Source organism: Oncorhynchus mykiss, chromosome 17 (genome assembly GCF_057628025.1).
Source record: "Oncorhynchus mykiss isolate SJ-2025 chromosome 17, ASM5762802v1, whole genome shotgun sequence".
Lineage (NCBI taxonomy): Eukaryota > Metazoa > Chordata > Actinopteri > Salmoniformes > Salmonidae > Oncorhynchus > Oncorhynchus mykiss.
Genome location: NC_143038.1, coordinates 42,952,877 through 42,973,534, shown reverse-complemented (window position 1 = coordinate 42,973,534; position 20,658 = coordinate 42,952,877). Strand labels below are relative to the sequence as shown.

General features: G+C 42.3%; 1 protein-coding gene across 4 annotated transcripts in view; it reads right to left on the bottom strand.

Annotated features, from left to right (window-relative positions):
- LOC110494246 (inositol 1,4,5-trisphosphate-gated calcium channel ITPR1) overlaps positions 1-20,658 on the bottom strand; it is a 155,750-nt gene that overhangs the window by 7,263 nt on the left and 127,829 nt on the right. For all 4 annotated transcript variants that reach the window (XM_036950331.2, XM_090205662.1, XM_036950332.2 and 1 more), the window contains 8 exons: positions 20,395-20,502; positions 19,836-20,028; positions 16,450-16,572; positions 9,424-9,599; positions 8,378-8,542; positions 5,698-5,887; positions 5,174-5,269; positions 4,919-5,052 (listed from right to left, as the gene is read on the bottom strand). In XM_036950331.2, coding sequence (XP_036806226.2) covers positions 4,919-5,052; positions 5,174-5,269; positions 5,698-5,887; positions 8,378-8,542; positions 9,424-9,599; positions 16,450-16,572; positions 19,836-20,028; positions 20,395-20,502 — 1,185 coding nt within the window. The remainder of the gene's footprint in view (positions 1-4,918; positions 5,053-5,173; positions 5,270-5,697; positions 5,888-8,377; positions 8,543-9,423; positions 9,600-16,449; positions 16,573-19,835; positions 20,029-20,394; positions 20,503-20,658) is intronic.

Below are 20,658 nucleotides of genomic sequence, written 5' to 3'. Positions count from 1 at the left end.
GCGTAATAATGCGCACATGGTAGTAGGCTATAAGCGCAAATGTTCCATTGGCGGAAAATGCCATGATCAAAAGGGACCGCAAATGCAATTATGCATGTAATGCTTTAATTATACAAGGTGCATTTTTATGGTGAAAATTATCTTCCCCAAACTTGAAACTCACTCGCTACTTACGTATCCTAGTTAGGCTCTAGACCCCTTGTAAAGCGGATTAATGTGCTCAATTTTAAGTTATTTGGCCAAACCTTATCAAAACATATAGGCGTTTGGGCTAGGCTACATGATTTGTGCGACTATGATTAGAAAAAGTCACAAAAAAAGGAATAGTTTCTTATGCTGGCAAGTGATAATATATCATCAACAATTAATAGGCTAATATTGTCACCTATCAGACTATTATTGATGTAATCTTGTCTTTACATATACTACATTTGTTTTGATTTAGAATGGACCATTATCATGCACCTGTATTGAAACGAGGGCAGCGGAAAAATACATGTCATCTATGCACTTAAATAGAGAATGGAGGACGCTTTTCCCCCTGGTTTATTTTCATGCCAGCCAGGTAGGCTACACACCTGTTGTAAAGAAAAGCAATGTGCTTAATATTAAGACAGCTGAGAAATAAATATAATAGGCCTAGTCTATAGAAAGCTGATGGGATCCTCTTTTTAGTAGAGGCCATCACTCTGTTTTCTCGTGCAATTGCATAGCCTATAGAAATGCTGCGCAACATGAGCTCGTGGGCACTCATGAAGTGTTTGATTAGAGGGACAATAGAGTACTGAGTACCAGGCAGTTAACAAGTTTGGTAGGCTACTAATGACCATCAGCAACATCAAAGCTTGGAGAAGACTAATTACCGTGACTAAACGGTCACGTGGAATTTGACTGCCTTCATGACTGGTCACCGCAACAGCCCTAACTGTAGAAAGTGACACAGTGTGGTTGTGTACAGACTAAACCAGGGATGAGCAACAGGTTTTTGGTCCAGCCCACTAACTGCTCAACCTATAAAAAACGATTTAACTGCTCGAATACAATAAAATAATAAAGGTCAATTTAAATCAATGTAAACCAGTATTAGATGATTTAGGTGTGGACTGGACATACTGTGACCCTTCAGGATGGCATTGCCCACCTGTGGATTAACCACATATAAGACTTAACACAATATAACACAAAGAAATGACACATATAACACATGGCACAATAAGGTCAGAGTAAAGCCAAAATGTTAGACAGTGAAAGTGGGGCCTGACCCTGGCATGTATCATACTGGGCTGACATATGATGAAGTGACCTAGTTCAGAAAGAGTGACCCATAAGCCTTGTTCACAGTGCAGGACTTAATGGTCAAATCAGTTTTGTTTTTCAAATCCATTTTGGAATACTGACTTTCCAAACAGCAAGAGACAAGTGACCAAACCAGATGTGTGCGTGTTCAGACAGCATTCATTTGCTGACATGGCTACACCAGTTGTCATAGTAACGACAGGTGTGTGCACAGTGGTGTAGGCTGATAGGAAGCCTGAGCACCACCACCAATCACTCAGAAATTATGTTGCAAGCTAAGGTGACAACAATGCCTGCCATGGATGTTTCTCAGTTGCTTTGAATGTTCAAAATCCTAGTGTAAGCCTCAAAGGATAAGGTGATCCAACTTTCAAATCAAATCCTTTTTGGCTAGCCAAGGCAGTCAACTAAGTTAGCTAACTAGGTAGCTGTTCAGCTTTCTAGCACATTCACTAATTTCTTTGTAAACAATTAACAAGTTAATTAGCTACCACATGTTCTTGTCAAACTGGCAACATAGTAACTAGCTAGCAACAACATAATGCCAAACAACAGTCTAAAACCACTTGAGGGCAAATAAATCAGATGTGACTGTTCAGACACAAGTCACATCGCCAGGAATCAGATTTGTATCTAATGTCAAACCACCTATGAAGGTGGCCCGGGTAGTGATGGCCCGGGTTGTGTTCATTTGAGTAAACAACTGAAAATGTTTAAAGACATTTTGCAAAGGAAAGTGAAAATCTGTTATTAGACAGGTCCAGGTAGTCCCACTTTGTTTCAGTCTGTTTCTTCCATTTGGTGCCTATAATGAACATGGCCCAGGCTTTTACATAAAGGCAGAACGGGAGCATTGGTTATGAACAGGGGTATAGCCTAATCTGCCATGTGTGTTGATGTGAAACATTAGAACACAAGTGCAAGCGGCCAGATGCCACACTGTTACGACAACAAGAAACAGTTACGCAAACAGGCTATAATGTCGGTAACCTAACACAGGCTCTTCTCTCTTCCAGCACCTCTTTTGGACCGTAACGAGCATGTTATAGCTCCAGAGGCAAAGATTAAAATGTTCTGCACCATAAAACCTCTGGAAAACTTTAGAAAAGCTTTAGATTTCAGAGTTTCTGGATTAAGCTTTTTTTTAAAGAAACAAAAACAAACTGACATTCATTTCAAATGTAGGCTACAGGTCAAATGACCTTCTTGGGAGGCACCCAGTGATTGTGTACCGGTTTATGACAGGAGCAGACATTTCTCCACGATGCTCTATGTCATCAGCCCTGGTCTGACAAGAGTTCAGAGAAAAGCTATTTCCAGACCCTACTGATTCCCACACAGGGAAGAAAGCCAAGCAGGGGGTTCTGAGGAAATTATTGCAAAACCTCAATGTGGGTGTGAGGTTAGGCCCATGACCACCGCAAATGACTGCTGATGGCACTCCCCCAGAGCCTACCTCCATCCCACCGTATCAAACTGCCCCCTTTCACCACTCAGAACGCCTCTTCCCCAGAGCTAAACAACCGTATCAAATTCTGCACGTGTTACATAATGCATAAATCAGTCTACCGGTAGCCTATGTTGAATGTATTTTAAGACATGATCTTGGTTTTATATGGTCTGTAACTTCCCATCAATTGATGTAACCTATGTTGTAGTTAGATACTGACAAAGAAGTTAGTACAACATGTGGATCATGTCGTTTATAGTTGCAGCACACAAGAAGTTAGTACAACATGTGGATCATGTCGTTTATAGTTGCAGCACACAAGAAGTTAGTACAACATGTGGATCATGTCGTTTATAGTTGCAGCACACAAGAAGTTAGTACAACATGTGGATCATGTCGTTTATAGTTGCAGCACACAAGAAGTTAGTACAACATGTCGATCATGTCGTTTATAGTTGCAGCACACAAGAAGTTTGTACAACATGCATTTACTGTAGTAACACATGCGCAGAAAGTACAGTTGTTTAGCTACAAGAAGAGGCATCCAGAGAATCTGGTTATGCAGCCACTCCAGTCTATATACCAGCAGCACTTTAATGGTTCTTATCTAACTTGCTTCAGAAAATACATTGTGTTGGTAATGACGATAATGACATGACTCACCAGCTTCAATACAGAACATACCGAATTTTGCTATAGACATAGGTTTAACCCTACAGAAGATGCTGAGCTCTATAGTCTGACTGGGTCTGGACATTCACAAAGCATCTCAAAGTATTCACAAAGCATCTCAAAGTAGGAGTGCTGGTCTAGGATCAGGTCCTCCCTCTTATTTAGCTATCCTACTCTTCAATCCCAGAAAACACACCCACTGGGTGGCCTACCAATTTCATCAGGTTTACTGTGTACCTTTCATTTGATTGGCGCAATATTAGAATGTAGCCTATGGAGAATGCGTTCAGAATGGAGATCAGTGAGAGCCATCAAAACATAAGCATATTCCTCTCTGTTTCAGAAGCCATGCTTAGATTAAATAGCATTCTGATATTTCATAATATGTATGTTTGGGGAAGTTTAAGAACCCTAAGCTACTTTATGAAAAAAATCAGGTTGAGAGCCTTTACGCACGAAAATTGTAACATTGAGTTCTTCAACCTATTCTAATGTTGAAAGACTGGTGTACATAGAATTATAATAGGGAGGACAGTACAACAGCATAGCCCTATTGCTTGCACCGACAATGGAACTGTGTGATGACAATGGCCAAGTATTGCAGCATGTGTCATGTTCAAACTGTTTACGGCGGAAATATGTGTCATGTTGCTATGTTTTTCAGTTTGCTGCCATGTGACTGGTTTCCCGTTCATCTCGAGTGTACATAAGGAAAAATCATCTGAAACAATTTCTATGTTCATTTACAATCCCCTTCTGCAAACAAATGATCCATTTACCTAGCTCTTATCAATCAATAACTTAACAATGCATGAAGAATGGTGTTATTTGTATCGGGAAAAATTAAGTAGATGTTTTTCCACTTGGAACCGACAGGTTTGCTAGACCTTATTCATGGTTTCCTCGTGCAAAAACATGATGTATTTATGAAGAAATTAAATCAAGGTCAGAATACGCATTTCTGTAGACACACCTATATTTCTGTGATCTCCACCCCAAACGCATAGGTTGCTGACATATGCATTTCCCCATGCTTAAATTCAAGGTCTGAATGCGCACAGAGGAAAGTGTGTGAAAAGGTCATTAAGTTCCATGTACGTGCACGTACAGCACCAGTCAAAAGTTTGGACACACCTTCTCATTCAAGGGTTTTTCTTTATTTTGACTATTTTCTACATTGTAGAATAATAGTGAATACATCAACACTATGAAATAGCACATGGAATCATGTAGTAACCAAAACAAGTGTGAAACAAATCAAAATATATTTGAGATTTTACATTCTTCAAAGTAGCCAGCCTTTGCCTTGATGACAGTTTTGCACACTCTTGGTATTCTCTCAACCAGCTTCATGCGTTAGTCACAATTAACAGGTGTTCCTTCTTAAAATATTTTATTTCCTTCTTAATAAAAATAAAGAAAAACCTTTGAAGGAGTAGGTGTGTCCAAACTTTTGACTGGTACTGTATATCTCGGTTCTGAATACCCCCGGTTGTTTACCTCTTTGGAGGGCTTTCTCAGGACATCTCCAACCCCCCCTCCACTCCTCAGGCCATGGCTCAGCACAGTGACGATACACATGAGCAGAGAGTCACACGTACGCTCCTTGCCATCCTCCCTGTCCTCCACAAAGTCTGAGGGAGAGTGGCAGGGAAGAGGGTTAATACACACACACACACAACATCTAATTGACCTTTCACCTTACACTATAAGTCATAGGTTATTATTATTGTATATAGTTTTACTGTGTTGTACCTTCCACTTGGAGCTCTGTGGTGCAGTTGTTCTCTCCATTCTCAGACCGACACATCCCAGCAGACACCATCTCATTGGCCAAACTGGCTCCGTTCTCTATAAAAGACATCAGGTTAGGTATCAACATGTGTTAATGGCAACTAGATGAACAACACCTCCAGATAACACTATTATATTGTTTTCCTTGTCCCTGTACTGTTATGGCTTTCCAGGGTGTGAGGGAAATTTGGTTGTTGTGTAACTATGTGCAACTCCTATCAACAGACCATAAACGTCTAGCCCGGTCCCAGATCTGTTATCGCTGTTTTGCCAACTCCTTTGGAGTTGAGGAGTTGGCAAGACGGCCCAAACAGATCTAGGACCAGGCTAATACACATTCCTGGTCTACTCTATAGAATTGGAAGGAATGGAACGGGCATCCCCATCCCCATGCCACAATGGGTGGACTGGCTGCCATATTGTGTGTCCCCATAGCAGTAAAACAAATAGTAATTATATTTCTATGGTCTCCTCCTTGTCCTCACCCAGGGTGGTGTTGGGGATGCGATCCACCTCCAGGATGAAGTCATCCTTGAAGAAGATGTACCCCACGATGGAGAACAGGTAGACCAGGATGAGGGCCAGCACTGCTGTCAATACGATGGAGCGACCGTTACGGGTCACACTCTTTATCACGTTCAGTAGAGTCTCCTCCCTGTACACCAGGTCAAAGAGCTGCACGAGAGACACAATACCGAGTTAACACAGAGTTATAGTTAGACCTAATATGGAAACAGCATGGAAGCATTTAGGAATTATTATTTGTTCGATATCTGTTTGGAATTATACTTTTTTGTGACGTCGATAAATGTATTGAGATAAATATATTCTGGTTTAGAAAGATAAAGTGTAAGAGGGATTGATACATTTGTCCAAAAACAGAATCATGTGGAGAAATAATTTCCTCTTTTTACGCGTCTTCTTTCATAGCCGTTCTTTTTTCCTGAGCCATTTTCTCTATGACAGGACTTACATAACTTTTCAGCAGTATATCTTATCATTCACATGGACATTTTCTGCATCCTGAGTGGCGCAGCGGTCTGAGGCATCGCTACAGACCCGAGTTCGTTCCCGGGCTTTATCACAACCGGCTGTGATCTGGAGTCCCATAGGGGGGCGCACAATTGGCCCAGCGTCATCCGGGTTTGGCCGGGGTAGGCCGTCATAGTAAATAAGAATTTGTTCTTAACTGTCTTGCCTAGTTAAATAAAAGTTAAATAAAAAAATAAAAAGCCCCTGGGCCTCAGAGTTAGTTACTGAATGGAAAACATCCAGACTGGCACATGCAGTACGCCTGACACATAAAACACCAGCAAGCACCACTCAACTCCCCAACAACATATCCTAAGCCAGTTCCTGTTCATTAAAAGCCACTGTCCTTAAATACCCTGTGTGTGTGTGTGTGTGTGTGTGTGTGTGTGTGTGTGTGTGTGTGTTTGCGCCTGCATGCACACACCAGAACATACGCTAATGTCCCTGGACAGCTTCCTATTAAGTGTAACTGTGTGCTCACAATCAGCCATATACAGTGCCTTGCGAAAGTATTCAGCCCCCTTGAACTTTGCGACCTTTTGCCACATTTCAGGCTTCAAACATAAAGATATAAAACTGTATTTTTTTGTGAAGAATCAACAAGTGGGACACAATGATGAAGTGGAACGACATTTATTGGATATTTCTAACTTTTTTAACAAATCATAAACTGAAAAATTGGGCGTGCAAAATTATTCAGCCCCCTTAAGTTAATACTTTGTAGCGCCACCTTTTGCTGCGATTACAGCTGTAAGTCGCTTGGGGTATGTCTCTATCAGTTTTGCACATCAGCTCGAGCTCAGTGAGGTTGGATGGAGAGCATTTGTGAACAGCAGTTTTCAGTTCTTTCCACAGATTCTCGATTGGATTCAGGTCTGGACTTTGACTTGGCCATTCTAACACCTGGATATGTTTATTTTTGAACCATTCCATTGTAGATGTTGCTTTATGTTTTGGATCATTGTCTTGTTGGAAGACAAATCTCCGTCCCAGTCTCAGGTCTTTTGCAGACTCCATCAGGTTTTCTTCCAGAACGGTCCTGTATTTGGCTCCATCCATCTTCCCATCAATTTTAATCATCTTCCCTGTCCCTGCTGAAGAAAAGCAGGCCCAAACCATGATGCTGCCACCACCATGTTTGACAGTGGGGATGGTGTGTTCAGGGTGATGAGCTGTGTTGCTTTTACGCCAAACATAACGTTTTGCATTGTTGCCAAAAAGTTACATTTTGGTTTCATCTGACCAGAGCACCTTCTTCCACATGTTTGGTGTGTCTCCCAGGTGGCTTGTGGCAAACTTTAAACGACACTTTTTATGGATATCTTTAAGAAATGGCTTTCTTCTTGCCACTCTTCCATAAAGGCCAGATTTGTGCAATATACGACTGATTGTTGTCCCATGGACAGAGTCTCCCACCTCAGCTGTAGATCTCTACAGTTCATCCAGAGTGATCATGGCTGCAGCCCTCTTGGCTGCATCTCTGATCAGTCTTCTTCTTGTATGAGCTGAAAGTTTAGAGGGACGGCCAGATCTTGGTAGATTTGCAGTGGTCTGATACTCCTTCCATTTCAATATTATCGCTTGCACAGTGCTCCTTGGGATGTTTAAAGCTTGGGAAATCTTTTTGTATCCAAATCCGTCTTTAAACTTCTTCACAACAGTATCTCGGACCTGCCTGGTGTGTTCCTTGTTCTTCATGATGCTCTCTGCGCTTTTAACGGACCTCTGAGACTATCACAGTGCAGGTGCATTTATATGGAGACTTGATTACACACAGGTGGATTGTATTTATCATCATTAGTCATTTAGGTCAACATTGGATCATTCAGAGATCCTCACTGAACTTCTGGAGAGTTTGCTGCACTGAAAGTAAAGGGGCTGAATATTTTTGCACGCCCAATTTTTCAGTTTTTGATTAGTTAAAAAAGTTTGAAATATCCAATAAATTTCGTTCCACTTCATGATTGTGTCCCACTTGTTGTTGATTCTTCACAAAAAAATACAGTTTTATATCTTTATGTTTGAAGCCTGAAATGTGGCAAAAGGTCGCAAAGTTCAAGGGGGCCGAATACTTTCGCAAGGCACTGTATATTAATATACAGAATATATATGTAAATGTATAGATGTGCTCACCAGTAGGCTGTAGAAGAAGACATGGACGAAGACCCCCAGGCTACAGATGATGAGGTACATGAGGTGGTAGAGGAACTCAACGTCCAGGATCATGGCCTTGTAGCCCCGTGTGAACGTCCCTCTGTTCCCCACAAAACTCATCAGGAAGATGGTCTTATTACACACCTGCAGGGACACGATAGGTTTATATTTATTATCATTATTTTATTTAAATCCCACATTGAGGTCAGAAGACCTCCTTCACAAGTGAGACCTCACCATTAATGGAATGGGAAGTAACACTTTAAGTAAAGTATCCAGCCATAATGCTTTATAACTTGTTGTAAGCATGTATAGGCCTTCATTATGTCTTATAAAACAAGGCATAGAATATTTTAGGTCTCTCTCTACATAAATCGTCAATATTCTCCTTGGACATGCACTACATGATGATCCATGATGACCATAAGACACAACATGATAATATAGGACAGGCATTTCATGGATTAGCATTGGATTGTTCTTAGTATAGTAGGTTTTTAGTAATACTGGGGTTCAGTAGATGAGTGTGGGGTAGCTGTCTCCCAGCTACAGGGAGCGAAGGGAGATAGACAGAGGGAGGACAGGAAGGCAGAAGAGCCCATTTGAGGACACACAGGGAGCAGCCCGTGTGAAAGGGGCAGTTCCAGGGAATTTTTGGTGGCTGCAGGTGGGGTGTCAGCCTCCTCCAGTGTCTAGTGGTGCATTTCCCAGCTGACCGACCAAACACTCAAGCCATGCCAGTGAGCGAGCCACGCCAGGGAGTGACACCACAGGCAGACTGAGCACTGGAGAGAGGTCTGCATGGAGGGGGCATGTGGACAAGGTATGTGGGTAGTGGGCAAAAGGGTGGGTATGGGCTGTTGAGTGAGGTGTGAAGGGAGTACCTGGGGCTGGGGGTATGGTGGAGTGGGGGGAGCCTACTGAAGACTAGCAAGGCCATTCACATTGGAGCACACGGAAAAAAAGATGAAGTGTGTGACTTATGATACAAAGTCATTCACACACATTTCCCCATGCAGACATACGTTGAATGCTCCCAGCAGAAACAGGGTGGGCTGCAGGCCCACGGAGAAGATGAGGCGGATGATGGTGGCGATGATGAGGGTTCGGACCCCCAGGGGCTGGGGCATGGCCACCACGATGGCCAACAATGCCAACATGCCCACCCAGAGCAGGGCAGACAGGTGGGGCTCCAGGGTACCTGCCGAGGACACAAACACACATAAGCATACACACACACCAGTGGAGTGTATTAATGGATGCGAAGGGAAGGCTTCCCAAAATATGGATGCGAAGGGAAGGCTTCCCAAAATATGGATGCGAAGGCCAGGCATCCCAAAAAAATTTAAAATAAAAAAGTATCTTTTGTCTCTGTGTTTTCATAATTTTCCTTCAATTCACAAGAGGCTCACTGGAGAAAGCATACAACATCGCCCCTCTGTATGTGTAGGCCATCTGTCTGATGCTGTCTGGTCAAAAAGAGTATGACAATGTTGCTGCCTGCAGCATTGAATGAAAGGGAAGCTAGCAAGCATTTGGCCTCCCTTGGCAAAAAAAATTATAAAATATAACGCCAATCAACACTGAGCTAAGCTGAGTGAGCACAACTGAATGGTCCTGGCACAGCCCAAACAAAAGTGAAAAGAGAAACATTTGGCTTCACTCCTATCACATCGCGTTGAGAGAGAACTACGTCATTGACAGAAACAACTTGAATTGTTGCATCTCATTTTGTTGTTGTCCTCCGCTAGCTAAAATTGGCCCTTTCCTAAATTAACCATGGATGAAGATAGGGATTTGGACTTTTACTTCATTCTCCATACTGGCCATTGATTATAACGGCAATTCTGATCCCACCATAAATTCATACATTGTTGTGCCCCTGGACTGAGAGGATGGAAGTTCAATATGTAACTAAATGTAGAAGGCTAATGTTAACTAGTTAATGTTTCCCATGAAAGGAAGTTAGCCTAGCGAGCAAGCATAGCCAGCATAAAATAAAAAGCGTATACTGTATGACAGAGTCATAGACCGTTTCATCAACATTAAAGAGAGGAGGATGACAGCGTAGTTTCTCTACAAGTTGGGTGAGTCAACATGCTTTTTCTACTTGCACGTAGGCACACAAATCAGAACCATAGACAGCCACATATTTAGCTTACTTTGATTAGACCCCATTTTTTTGGTATCTTTTAGATGTCACTGTATAAGACTTAACATAGGTGATATATGATGTTGAAATGTTGAAGTTAAAATGGTGCTGGAATACATGCGGGAGCTTCTGTTTTCTTTGTGACTTTCAGTAACTCTCCGTGGTTCTAGATCTATATAGTAGGGTACATGCAATATGCTTTGTGGACTTCACAAATTGTCAAATAGAAACATAAATAAATAGCTTTTTAGCTAGGACAGAGTTAGAGATCTACTTGGATGGGCCTAATGGGAGGGATATATAACCTGAAAAATAGCTGAGTTTTGGAACTCTTTGTTATTGGTCTATTAACTTAGCGACTGTTGCTATATTTAGCGGGTTTTCAGACCCCTTCCAGCAACTTTTATTGGTAAAAGATTATAGTGATAAATTTAGCTACTTTTCAGGCTGCTTTTGGGGAGTTTGGACACCGAGAGATTCTATGGTTTTGATAGCATTTAGCAACATTTCCCACTCAATTCTTCCGCAAACGAGAATAGGAGAAGCTGTTTGTGCAACATGAGTCACAGCAACGGCGCGCACACAGGTAGAGAAGCACAAGGCGAGGGGGTGTGATGCGTGAGAATGGGCGAAAACGCAATTTTGGTCAATTGGTGCTGGGATTTTGTCGCAGCCTTGACAAAATGTCACCTATTGACTTCTAGAGACAAAACAAGGAGCCAATAGCGGATCACACTGAAAATGTTTTGCCAACACTGGTTGTACAATGATGTATGATACAAAACACAGGAAAACTGAATTTTGAGTACACTGGGCCATTAAGCATTAATTTACACAAAGACACACACACACAAAGACACACACACACCTATCTTGTCAGCCTACAATCCCCACTAACAAACAACAATCTCTCCACATAAGAATGATGTAATAAATAATGCAATAACGTTAGCTCATAGTTATACTGAAAGGCACTTGAGAATGAACATTACGGTGCACATTAAGACCAAGAGGCTTTTCCCTGATCTCTGACTACCAGCAGCCACCTGGGGACTTTGAGGAGCTGCACTTTGAACTCAAACAGAGCATGTTACATAACCCTAAAAAAGTAGGACACACTTTTGAGTGTGTTTTCCTTAGTGGGGCTTTAGAGAGAAGCCTACCTGATGCTCCCCTTGATCCAGGGGTAAATCCTGGATTAATGTGACAGTCATAGGGTTTCATGTGGCTCTGCCGTCACTACCACCGAACCAATTGCATCCCCACCAGCACCAGCACCAGCAGCCCCCCCACCCCCCACCCCAACCTGAACTAGGCGTGTAAAAAAGGGCCACGCAAAGACCTGGTTCTGTAACCAGCCCCATTCACTAAACCAGGAGCTTACTACTGGCAGATGTGTTTGTGTTAGTGATGGGGGGGGAGTGGGTGAAATCGATATTTACATATCGCAATATCATTTTGGATGATATTACAGTGTATTAATACTTTGTATCGATTTGTAAAATAAATTAAAAAGTAGCTGCGCCAAAACGTTTTCATCCTCCATTTTCTTTTGAAATAGTGAGCCAACATGTTTGCAGTAGTTTTATTTCCAAGACTGACCAAAACTCATTTTCTTATGCTCTCCCGTCTCTCTGCAGCAGACATGTAGTGAGCAATATGTTTGGAACATCAAATCGCAATATTGAACCGCAATACATATAGAATCATGAGAATCGCAATAGATATCGTATCGGCACCTAAGTATAGTGATAATATTGTATCATGAGGTCCCTGGCAATTCCCAGCCCGTGTGTGACTGTGGTGCATGGGAACGGGGGTGGGAAATTAGGGCAGAAGAAAAAGAGAGAAGGAGAAGTAGAGAGAAGAGGTAGATAGACATGAGAGAGAGGGAAGAGAGGGAAGACAGAGGTAAAGAATGAAGAAGAGGAGCAAAAATGGAAAATAAAAAGAATGAAGGGAGACAGCAAGAGTGAGAGAGAGAGAGAGAGAGAGAGAGAGAGAGAGAGAGAGAGAGGAGAAAGAAGAGCGAGAGAATGACAGTTACTCCCTCCCTCTCACATGACAGGTGCCACTTACATAACTACCACTGCCTCTAAAAATATTATACTGAAAGATTCATGACTGACTGGCGGCTGCTGGAGGGGTGTGTGTGTGTCCGACCCCCAAAAATAGTGTGTAAATATGTAAATATTTGTAATAGCGTGTGTATTTGTAAACACACAAGAACTAGGCCAAAGGTATGTGGGGTGTCACGTGATACCCTCTCCCTCTTCACACAGCTCTACTGTACTGTAGGGAGGGAAACGCATACAGAGGCACACTGGGATGTACTGTACTATGCTGTAATACTGTTGTAGTCAACAGGAGAGGCCTCACCCACAGCCATTCTGCTCCACTCAGTTTTCTTATTTTTCCTTTATACTTTTACAAACTCTTATTTTCAATGACGGCCTAGGATCAGTGGGTTAACTGCCTTGTTTAGGGGCAGAACGACAGATTTATACATTGTCAGCTCGGGGATTCGATCTTGCAACCTTCCAGTTACTAGTTCAACGCTCTAACCACTAGGCTAACTGCCACCCCAGTAATTACCTCATCTCTGACCGTACTGGGTAAACGGCCTGTATAGCAGCACTCTCTGGATAAGACTAATGCCAATGAGCCAATGTATATGAACTTTCCACATTAGAAAGGGCTTAAGTTTTTGAGTGTTATGCATTTCTTCAAGTATTTGAACAGAACTGGGTGCATCAAAAGAGGTTAGCTTTAAGATGTGCTTTACAGAAGCCAATGAAAGGTTGTGCTGAAGTGTTTAAATGGCTCAGTGAAGAACGGGGACAGTGAGTGAGTCCTGATCCCAGTCAAGTGACTAGAGGTCACTCTGCTGAAAAGAAAAATGCATAGACCAGCACACATTTTAAGCTGGTCCATGCCGGCCAAGCTGGTCTGACCAGCATGGTCTACTTTGTTCTGCTGGGAAAACAGCATGGTCTAGCTGTTTATGCTAGCAGACCAGCCTTCATTGTTTTTTCACTGGTGACAAGCATTCATTGTGATTTTACTAGTGACCAGCCCTGGTTGTGTTTTCCCTGGTGACAAAATTCTGTTGTGTTTTCACTGGTGACCAGCCTTCATTGTGTTTTTTTTGGCTGATCTCTGTCACCCTCACTGACCTGATGGTATGGCAGGAAGGTCAGTTTTCTGCCAACCAAGAGGTTGAGGCAAGGTAAGGTGGGGTCCCAAGTGTGTTCATCAAAGAATGCTTAGTAGTTGTCAACTAATGTAAGAAGCTTTCTTGTAATCAGGAAAGTTTGGTGGTTCAAGTGAAGGTTCACTGAGCTTCTGGCAGCTAGTTGCAAGTAAGTTACTGTGCATTTGACAATAACTTACTGACATCTGGTTGCCAATTGGGTAACTCAAAATTCACAGCAACTTCCAGGCACCTGACTTAAACAGTAACCTCTTAACAGTGCAGCTCTTTAATGTCACAAGATCTAACAAAGACTGCAGAACTGACAGTGTTTAAAGAGGTACTCAACCTTCGACAACATAACCATCAACCACCTAAACTGGTACTACACTCCCACTGACAGTTGTCAAAAATATATTAGAAAAAGCCGCCCAAATATGCTAATGGGGCCCATTGATACATTGCCCCCACCTACATTTCAAAATGCAGTGGTGATAGTACCTTATATTCAAAATATTGGGTAAAAAAATGAACCATTATACTAGATTATCCACACATGTACCCGAAAGGAACCAGTACCCGGTGAGTTCCTATGTGTACCCCTGAAGGTACCTTATGTGTACCTTTGACCTTTTTGTACCTAACTGTATCCTAATATTGAGATTGTGTGGATATACATTCTTGGTAATAAAGATGTGCCTGGTGGCACTGCTAAAACAATAATGCACTTCCACCCAAAAGCTTGCAAGTTCAAATCCCCAAAGCATTTATGCACACTTTACATCAAGTATTCCTAAGCACTGCTAGTTTTACATTGTTGTTGTCAGATAATCAAACAATTATTGACTTAATTCTGGGCACATTTTAGCAAAGCGCAGAAATGTATTCTTGCCATTAAATGTGTGGGCAAATCTCAGTCATACTCACAGAACTGCTGGCGTAGCAGGAAATTCTAGTCAATAGCAACCGAGAGGTTGTGAGATTAAATCCCAAGTTAGGTATCGTCTCAAGTAACCAGCATTTTGCAGCAACACCTTTATTCAGCTGTAAAAATACAGTAACTTGTTGTTCACCTTACTTTCACTGCAACCAGTAGCCTGTATTGTACCATAAAATGACAGGAACTTAAACAGTATAGCATTTCATTGCATAAAAGGAAAACATGGTGGAGAGGGAAATAACAGGATGGTTCTTCACACCATCACAGCAGTAATGAACCCTTCCACTCAAAATGTTTTAGAAAATAATAATGGTTATACATGTCACCCTCAGCCCTGACAAGGAACCCTGAAAAAATATAGTTTGTATATTCTGCTCCAGCATTGTCTAGTAGCTGGTCTGCAAAACCATGCCCATCATTATGATATTTCCCAGCATGCTCTATTGCAGATTGAGTTGTAGAATTATTTGTTTCAATATCTGTGTTGTTACATGTACATTGACTGATAATTCATTGATCTTATGGTACACAAAGAAAAATAACATACATTTTTCTAAACTAATCCAATATGTTAGTTGGATATATTGTACCTGTTACTGAAATGGTTGTTCCAGTTTAAGTTCTCTCATTCATTCGCTTTGTATTCATAGTGGTCATTCTGAATGCATATTTTGGGTGAATCAAAGTTCAAAATCGTTGGATGTCCTCACTCAGGTTAGATTCCAATAGGAACGAGACATCACTTTGCAAGTGAGCATAATGTGACTTGATGTTGGTTTTGTGGGTGACAAGCATATGCTGGTACGTCCAGTGTCCAAAACACAGTGAAGGCTGGTCGCTGGTCACCAGCCTATGCTGTTTTTTTTAGCAGGGCAACGGGTCAGAGGGGAAGGAAGGTAGGAGATTACTGGGCCAGGGGAAGTTTGGGAAGTGAAAGCCAGGCAAAGGATTGTGGGTGACTTTTCTGAGGCCAAAATGTCACAAAAATATTTTTTTTTTCTGAACCACAAAGATCAGAATGCCCAATACATACACTTACTGGTACACTTACTGGAAATATTCACTGTTGTTGTGCACTCATAATGTTCCATAGTGCAAAAGTAGCTGTGTTACAAACACTTACAAAAGAGCACGAAGGAGAAAATCTTAGCAATCCAGTTGCACTGAGATACATGTAGAAGTCCAAGTGATGCAGTGCAACTGGGCTGGATCATACCACAGACCTGAGCCGTCTGTTCTTCCTGTTTTTGGCCCTCAGTGTTGTGTGTGCGGCTCACGCAACCTTCCTCTGACCCGATGTTCTACAGCAGCACCTCAAAGGGATATACAAACTTGCTTGATCTCTGAGGGGAACAGAGCCGTGGCCGGAGTGCCCACATAAACAGACCATGGCTCAACACACATGAAAGAATCGGCAATGGAAACAGCGGAAACCTGAAATCTCTTAACTCCTTCATGTACAGGGAAGAGTCTTAGCACTGACTGAAGATACAGATGATGTCCCTAGTGAACAGCTACAGTACGTGTAGACAATGGTTCATTTGTAAAAGTGTTTTCTTACCAACACTACACGCATATACACTGTAAAAACATATCCTGTGTTTTTTACAGTATCTTACTGGCAGCCAGTTGCCTGTAAGCTACTGTTTAAAAAAGTACAGTATGTTACCATCATTTCCAAAGAAACTTTGGTTTAACAGTACATTACCGTAAAGTTTATAAAAAATGTAAATGTCGAAAGTCAGGGTCGCTGGCAGGTGACTGACCTTCACGCAAACCCTCCAGGGGGTAGAAGAAGGCCACCAGGAGGTTCATGAGGACGGCCAGGTTGAAGGAGATGTTACTCCAGAATGACATGTTTCTGGAACACCAGTACAACACGGGCTGGGCTAGAGGAGAGAGAGGGAGAGGTAGAGAGGTAGAGAGAGAGAGGAGAGAGAGTCAGAGAGAGAGAGGAGAGAGAGAGAGGAGAGAGAGAGAGAGAGAGAGACAGAGAGAGGAGAGAGAGACAGAGAGAGAGAGAGACAGAGAGAGAGAGAGAGAGAGAGAGAGAGGGAAAGTCAGAGAGAGGGAGAGTCAGAGAGAGAGAGAGAGAGGTAGAGGTAGAGAGAGAGGTAGAGGTGTAGAGAGAGAGGTAGAGAGGTAGAGAGAGAGGTAGAGAGAGCGAGAAAGAGAGAGCGAGAGAGAGGTAGCGAGAGAGAGGTAGAGAGGTAGCGAGAGAGAGGTCGCGAGAGAGAGGTAGAGAGGTAGCGAGAGAGAGGTAGAGAGGTAGCGAGAGAGGTAGCGAGAGAGAGGTAGCGAGAGGTAGAGAGGTAGAGGTAGAGAGTCAGAGAGAGAGCGAGAGAGAGAGAGTCAGTCAGAGTGACAGAGGGAGAGAGAGAGAGAGCGAGAGAGAGAGCGAGAGAGAGAGGTAGAGGTAGAGAGGTAGAGGTATAGAGAGAGAGAGGTAGAGGTATAGAGAGAGAGGTAGAGAGGTAGAGAGAGAGAGGTAGAGAGAGAGGTAGAGAGGTAGAGAGAGAGGTAGAGAGGTAGAGAGAGAGGTAGCGAGAGAGAGGTAGCGAGAGAGAGGTAGCGAGAGAGAGGTAGCGAGAGATAGGTAGCGAGAGATAGGTAGCGAGAGAGAGGTAGCGAAAGAGAGAGAGGTAGCGAAAGAGAGAGAGGTAGCGAAAGAGAGAGAGGTAGAGAAAGAGGTAGAGAGAGGTAGAGAGAGAGAGGTAGAGAAAGAGAGAGAGGTAGAAAGAGAGAGAGGTAGAGAGAGAGGGGTAGAGAAAGAGAGAGGTAGAGAGAGAGAGAGAGGGAGAGAGAGAGAGAGAGAGAGAGAGAGAGAGAGAGAGAGGTAGAGAGAGAGAGGTAGAAGTTTAGAGACAGATGTAGAGAGAGAGGTAGAGGTAGATAGAGAGAAGAGGGAGGGAGGGAATGAACATGAAGTTACACATTTTACCAATAAGAGTGAATCTATTGGACATTTGTTTGTTTGTTATGAAACTGTACAGCAGGCTCTGTATATTATGTAGTATGTATAGATGGAGGCCAGAGGTGTGTGTGTGTGTGGCTGAGTGCTGTGTGATACAGTACGAGTGTGAAACAATAGAACGGCTCAGTACTAAAGCACAAATACATTCTTATAATAGAATTAAATGAACAAAGATGATACTTTGTTGATGATACTGCTGTTCATGTTGGTTTAGGACACAACCTTTAGACATGTCACTGTAACCTTTCCTCTACTGAGGCTGGCTGTACCCTCCCCACAGCTGACAGTCAATCTGGCCTGTTGGCACAGTTTATTGACGCTATTGATGTGTCACTATTCTGATTCAGTTTGGTTTTATTGGAAAAGAAGACATAGATGAGGGACTTTTCTCGCTTGTCTGACAGTGAGGAAAAAGTGTTTAGGCATGTGCTTGTGTGGATGCTCGGTGTGTGTGTTTGTGTGTGTGTGTTGTTAGTAGTGAGTCATACAGTTACAGATGTTTCACACCTCAGTGGAAATTCCCCAACAGCCCACTGACAGACAGTGGAAAGAAGAGCTATTAGGGTAAATCCATTTGAATTCAATCACTTTTTGACCGCAACCCCTTTGAATCGAACAAAAAGTTCCATCCATATTTGCCCATTGCAGTACTGCTCAGAAAGTGACTTTTTGGACCTGAACGCTAAAACATTCAAGAGGTAAAGGTGCATACCCCGCCATACCATGAGACATCCATGTCTTCGTCACTGGAAATGAAAAACGGATAAGATATACACTACCATTCAAAAGTTTGGGTCACTTAGAAATGTCCTTATTTTTGAAAGAAAAGCACATTTTTTGTCCATTAAAATAACAAAAAGTTGATCAGAAATACAGTGCAGACATTGTTAATGACTATTGTAGCTGGAAACGGCAGATTTTTTACGGAATATCTACGTAGGTGTACAGAGGCCCATTATCAGCAACCATCACTCCTGTGTTCCAATGGTACGTTGTGTTAGCTAATCTAAGTTTATCATTTTAAAAAGGCTAATTGTCCAATAGAAAACCCTTTTGCAATTATGTTAGCACAGCTGAAAACTGTTGTCCTGATTAAAGAAGCAATAAAACTGGCCTTCTTTAAATTAGTTGAGTATCTGGAGCATCAGCATTTGTGGGTTTGATCACAGACTCAAAATGGCCAGAAACAAAGACCTTTCTTCTGAAACTCACCAGTCTATTCTTGTTCTGAGAAATGAAGGCTATTCCATGTGAGACATTGCCAAGAAACTGAAGATATCGTACAACGCTGTGTACTACTCCCTTCACAGAACGGCACAAACCACACAGATGGTTGAGGTCCGTCCACATATCAGATAATTTTGACTTGAATGGGAATATTTGTTGTTTTAAATTATATGCTGTCAATCCTTCAAAAAGGAAACATATTGAAGTCTCATAGAAATATAGATATTAGAACAGACAGAATGAGGCCCTTTATCTACTTCTCCAGTATCAGATGAACTGGTGGATACCATTTTTATATCTCTGTGTCCAGTATGAAGGAAGTTGGAGGTCGTTTTGCGAGCCAATGCTAACTAGCGTTAGCTGGAAGTCTATTGGTATCTGCTATCATGCTAGTTGATACCCATAGACTTCCAGTGGATAGCATAAAAATGGTATCCACGAGTTCATCTGACTCTGTGGATGTCGATAATGGGCCTCATTGCAAAAATCCCAAAGTATCCCTTTAAAGGTTTAAAACTTGAATTTTAAATGATATCAAACTCAACTGTTTATCTTTTCTAGTGTTGAAGACGTCTCATGGTATGGTGGGGAAAATGTGTAAACTTTGAGTCACTTTCTGACCACTTCTTCCATGGGCAAACATGTACGTAAAATGATGTTTAAATCAAAAGGGATGCTGTCAAAACGTGACTGAATTCAAATGGAATTACCCAAAAGTGAAACACTAACTTCTGTCTAAACAGTGAGAGGATGACACTGGCTCTCTTAATACTAGCCCTGCGACAGCTCCTCTGGGTCACATCATTAGATCACTAGGAATTACTGCAAAGTTTTGGCATAACTTCTTATTAAATGTTTTCTTTTGACTGCATATAGTTAATGCAGTCACATTTCAGTGGAAGTAGAGTAATAGAAATGAGTCCTGAGAAGCCATTTGGAAGAGCTAGCTACCTCTTAGTTTCTTCTGCCAGTTCATCTCATTGAAGAGGTCCTCTGCGCTAAGGAAGAAGTCATTGATCTTGCTGCCCTGCTCGTCCCTCTCAGTGGTGTAGTACACCCTCAGTTTGGACTCACAGGTCAGGAACTCACAGATGTTGGGCACAGGGAACACTATCTCCTCCATGGTTCGGTCATGACGCACAATCTGAGAGGAGGACACACACAGGAACACACTCAGTCAATGTCAGCTGTATGGGTGTGGAGTGGACCAGCCACCTAGTCCCTGGTTGGAGAGCACTCATGTGGCTGGACAGAGGAATTTAGCTCCAGGCTTTTGAGTATTTCCATTAAACCACATCAGATTAAGAGGAACTGAAATCCCTCTATGGCAGTTTCCCCAATGCTGGTCCTGGAGACCCAAAGGGGTGCATATTTTGTTTTTTGCCCTAGCACTAACAGGACCAGTATTATGAAACACTTCCCTATGGCAAAAACATTTTTTCTTTGTCAATGACAGTTAAAGATATCCAATTAATACACTGTGTGAGTGTGTTTGACTGGTGTCACTGACCTCTATCTGAGCAGTGTGTTTGGCGTAGAACTCCAGAGCCTCGTCTCCCTCTCCGTTGGTCCCTCCTGGTTTCAGCATCACCTGCAGCTCCTTGTTGTGGCGTGCCAACTACAGTGGTCGAAGTCAAGTAAGGGGTCAAATTGCTCATGAGGTGTATAGCAGTCAAAACTGCATCTGACTGTTGTGTGATAGCCTCAAATGGTTGGGTCCAATAGTTGAATGTAATATCAATCAATTGTGGATCAAATGGTTGGTTATTCAAAA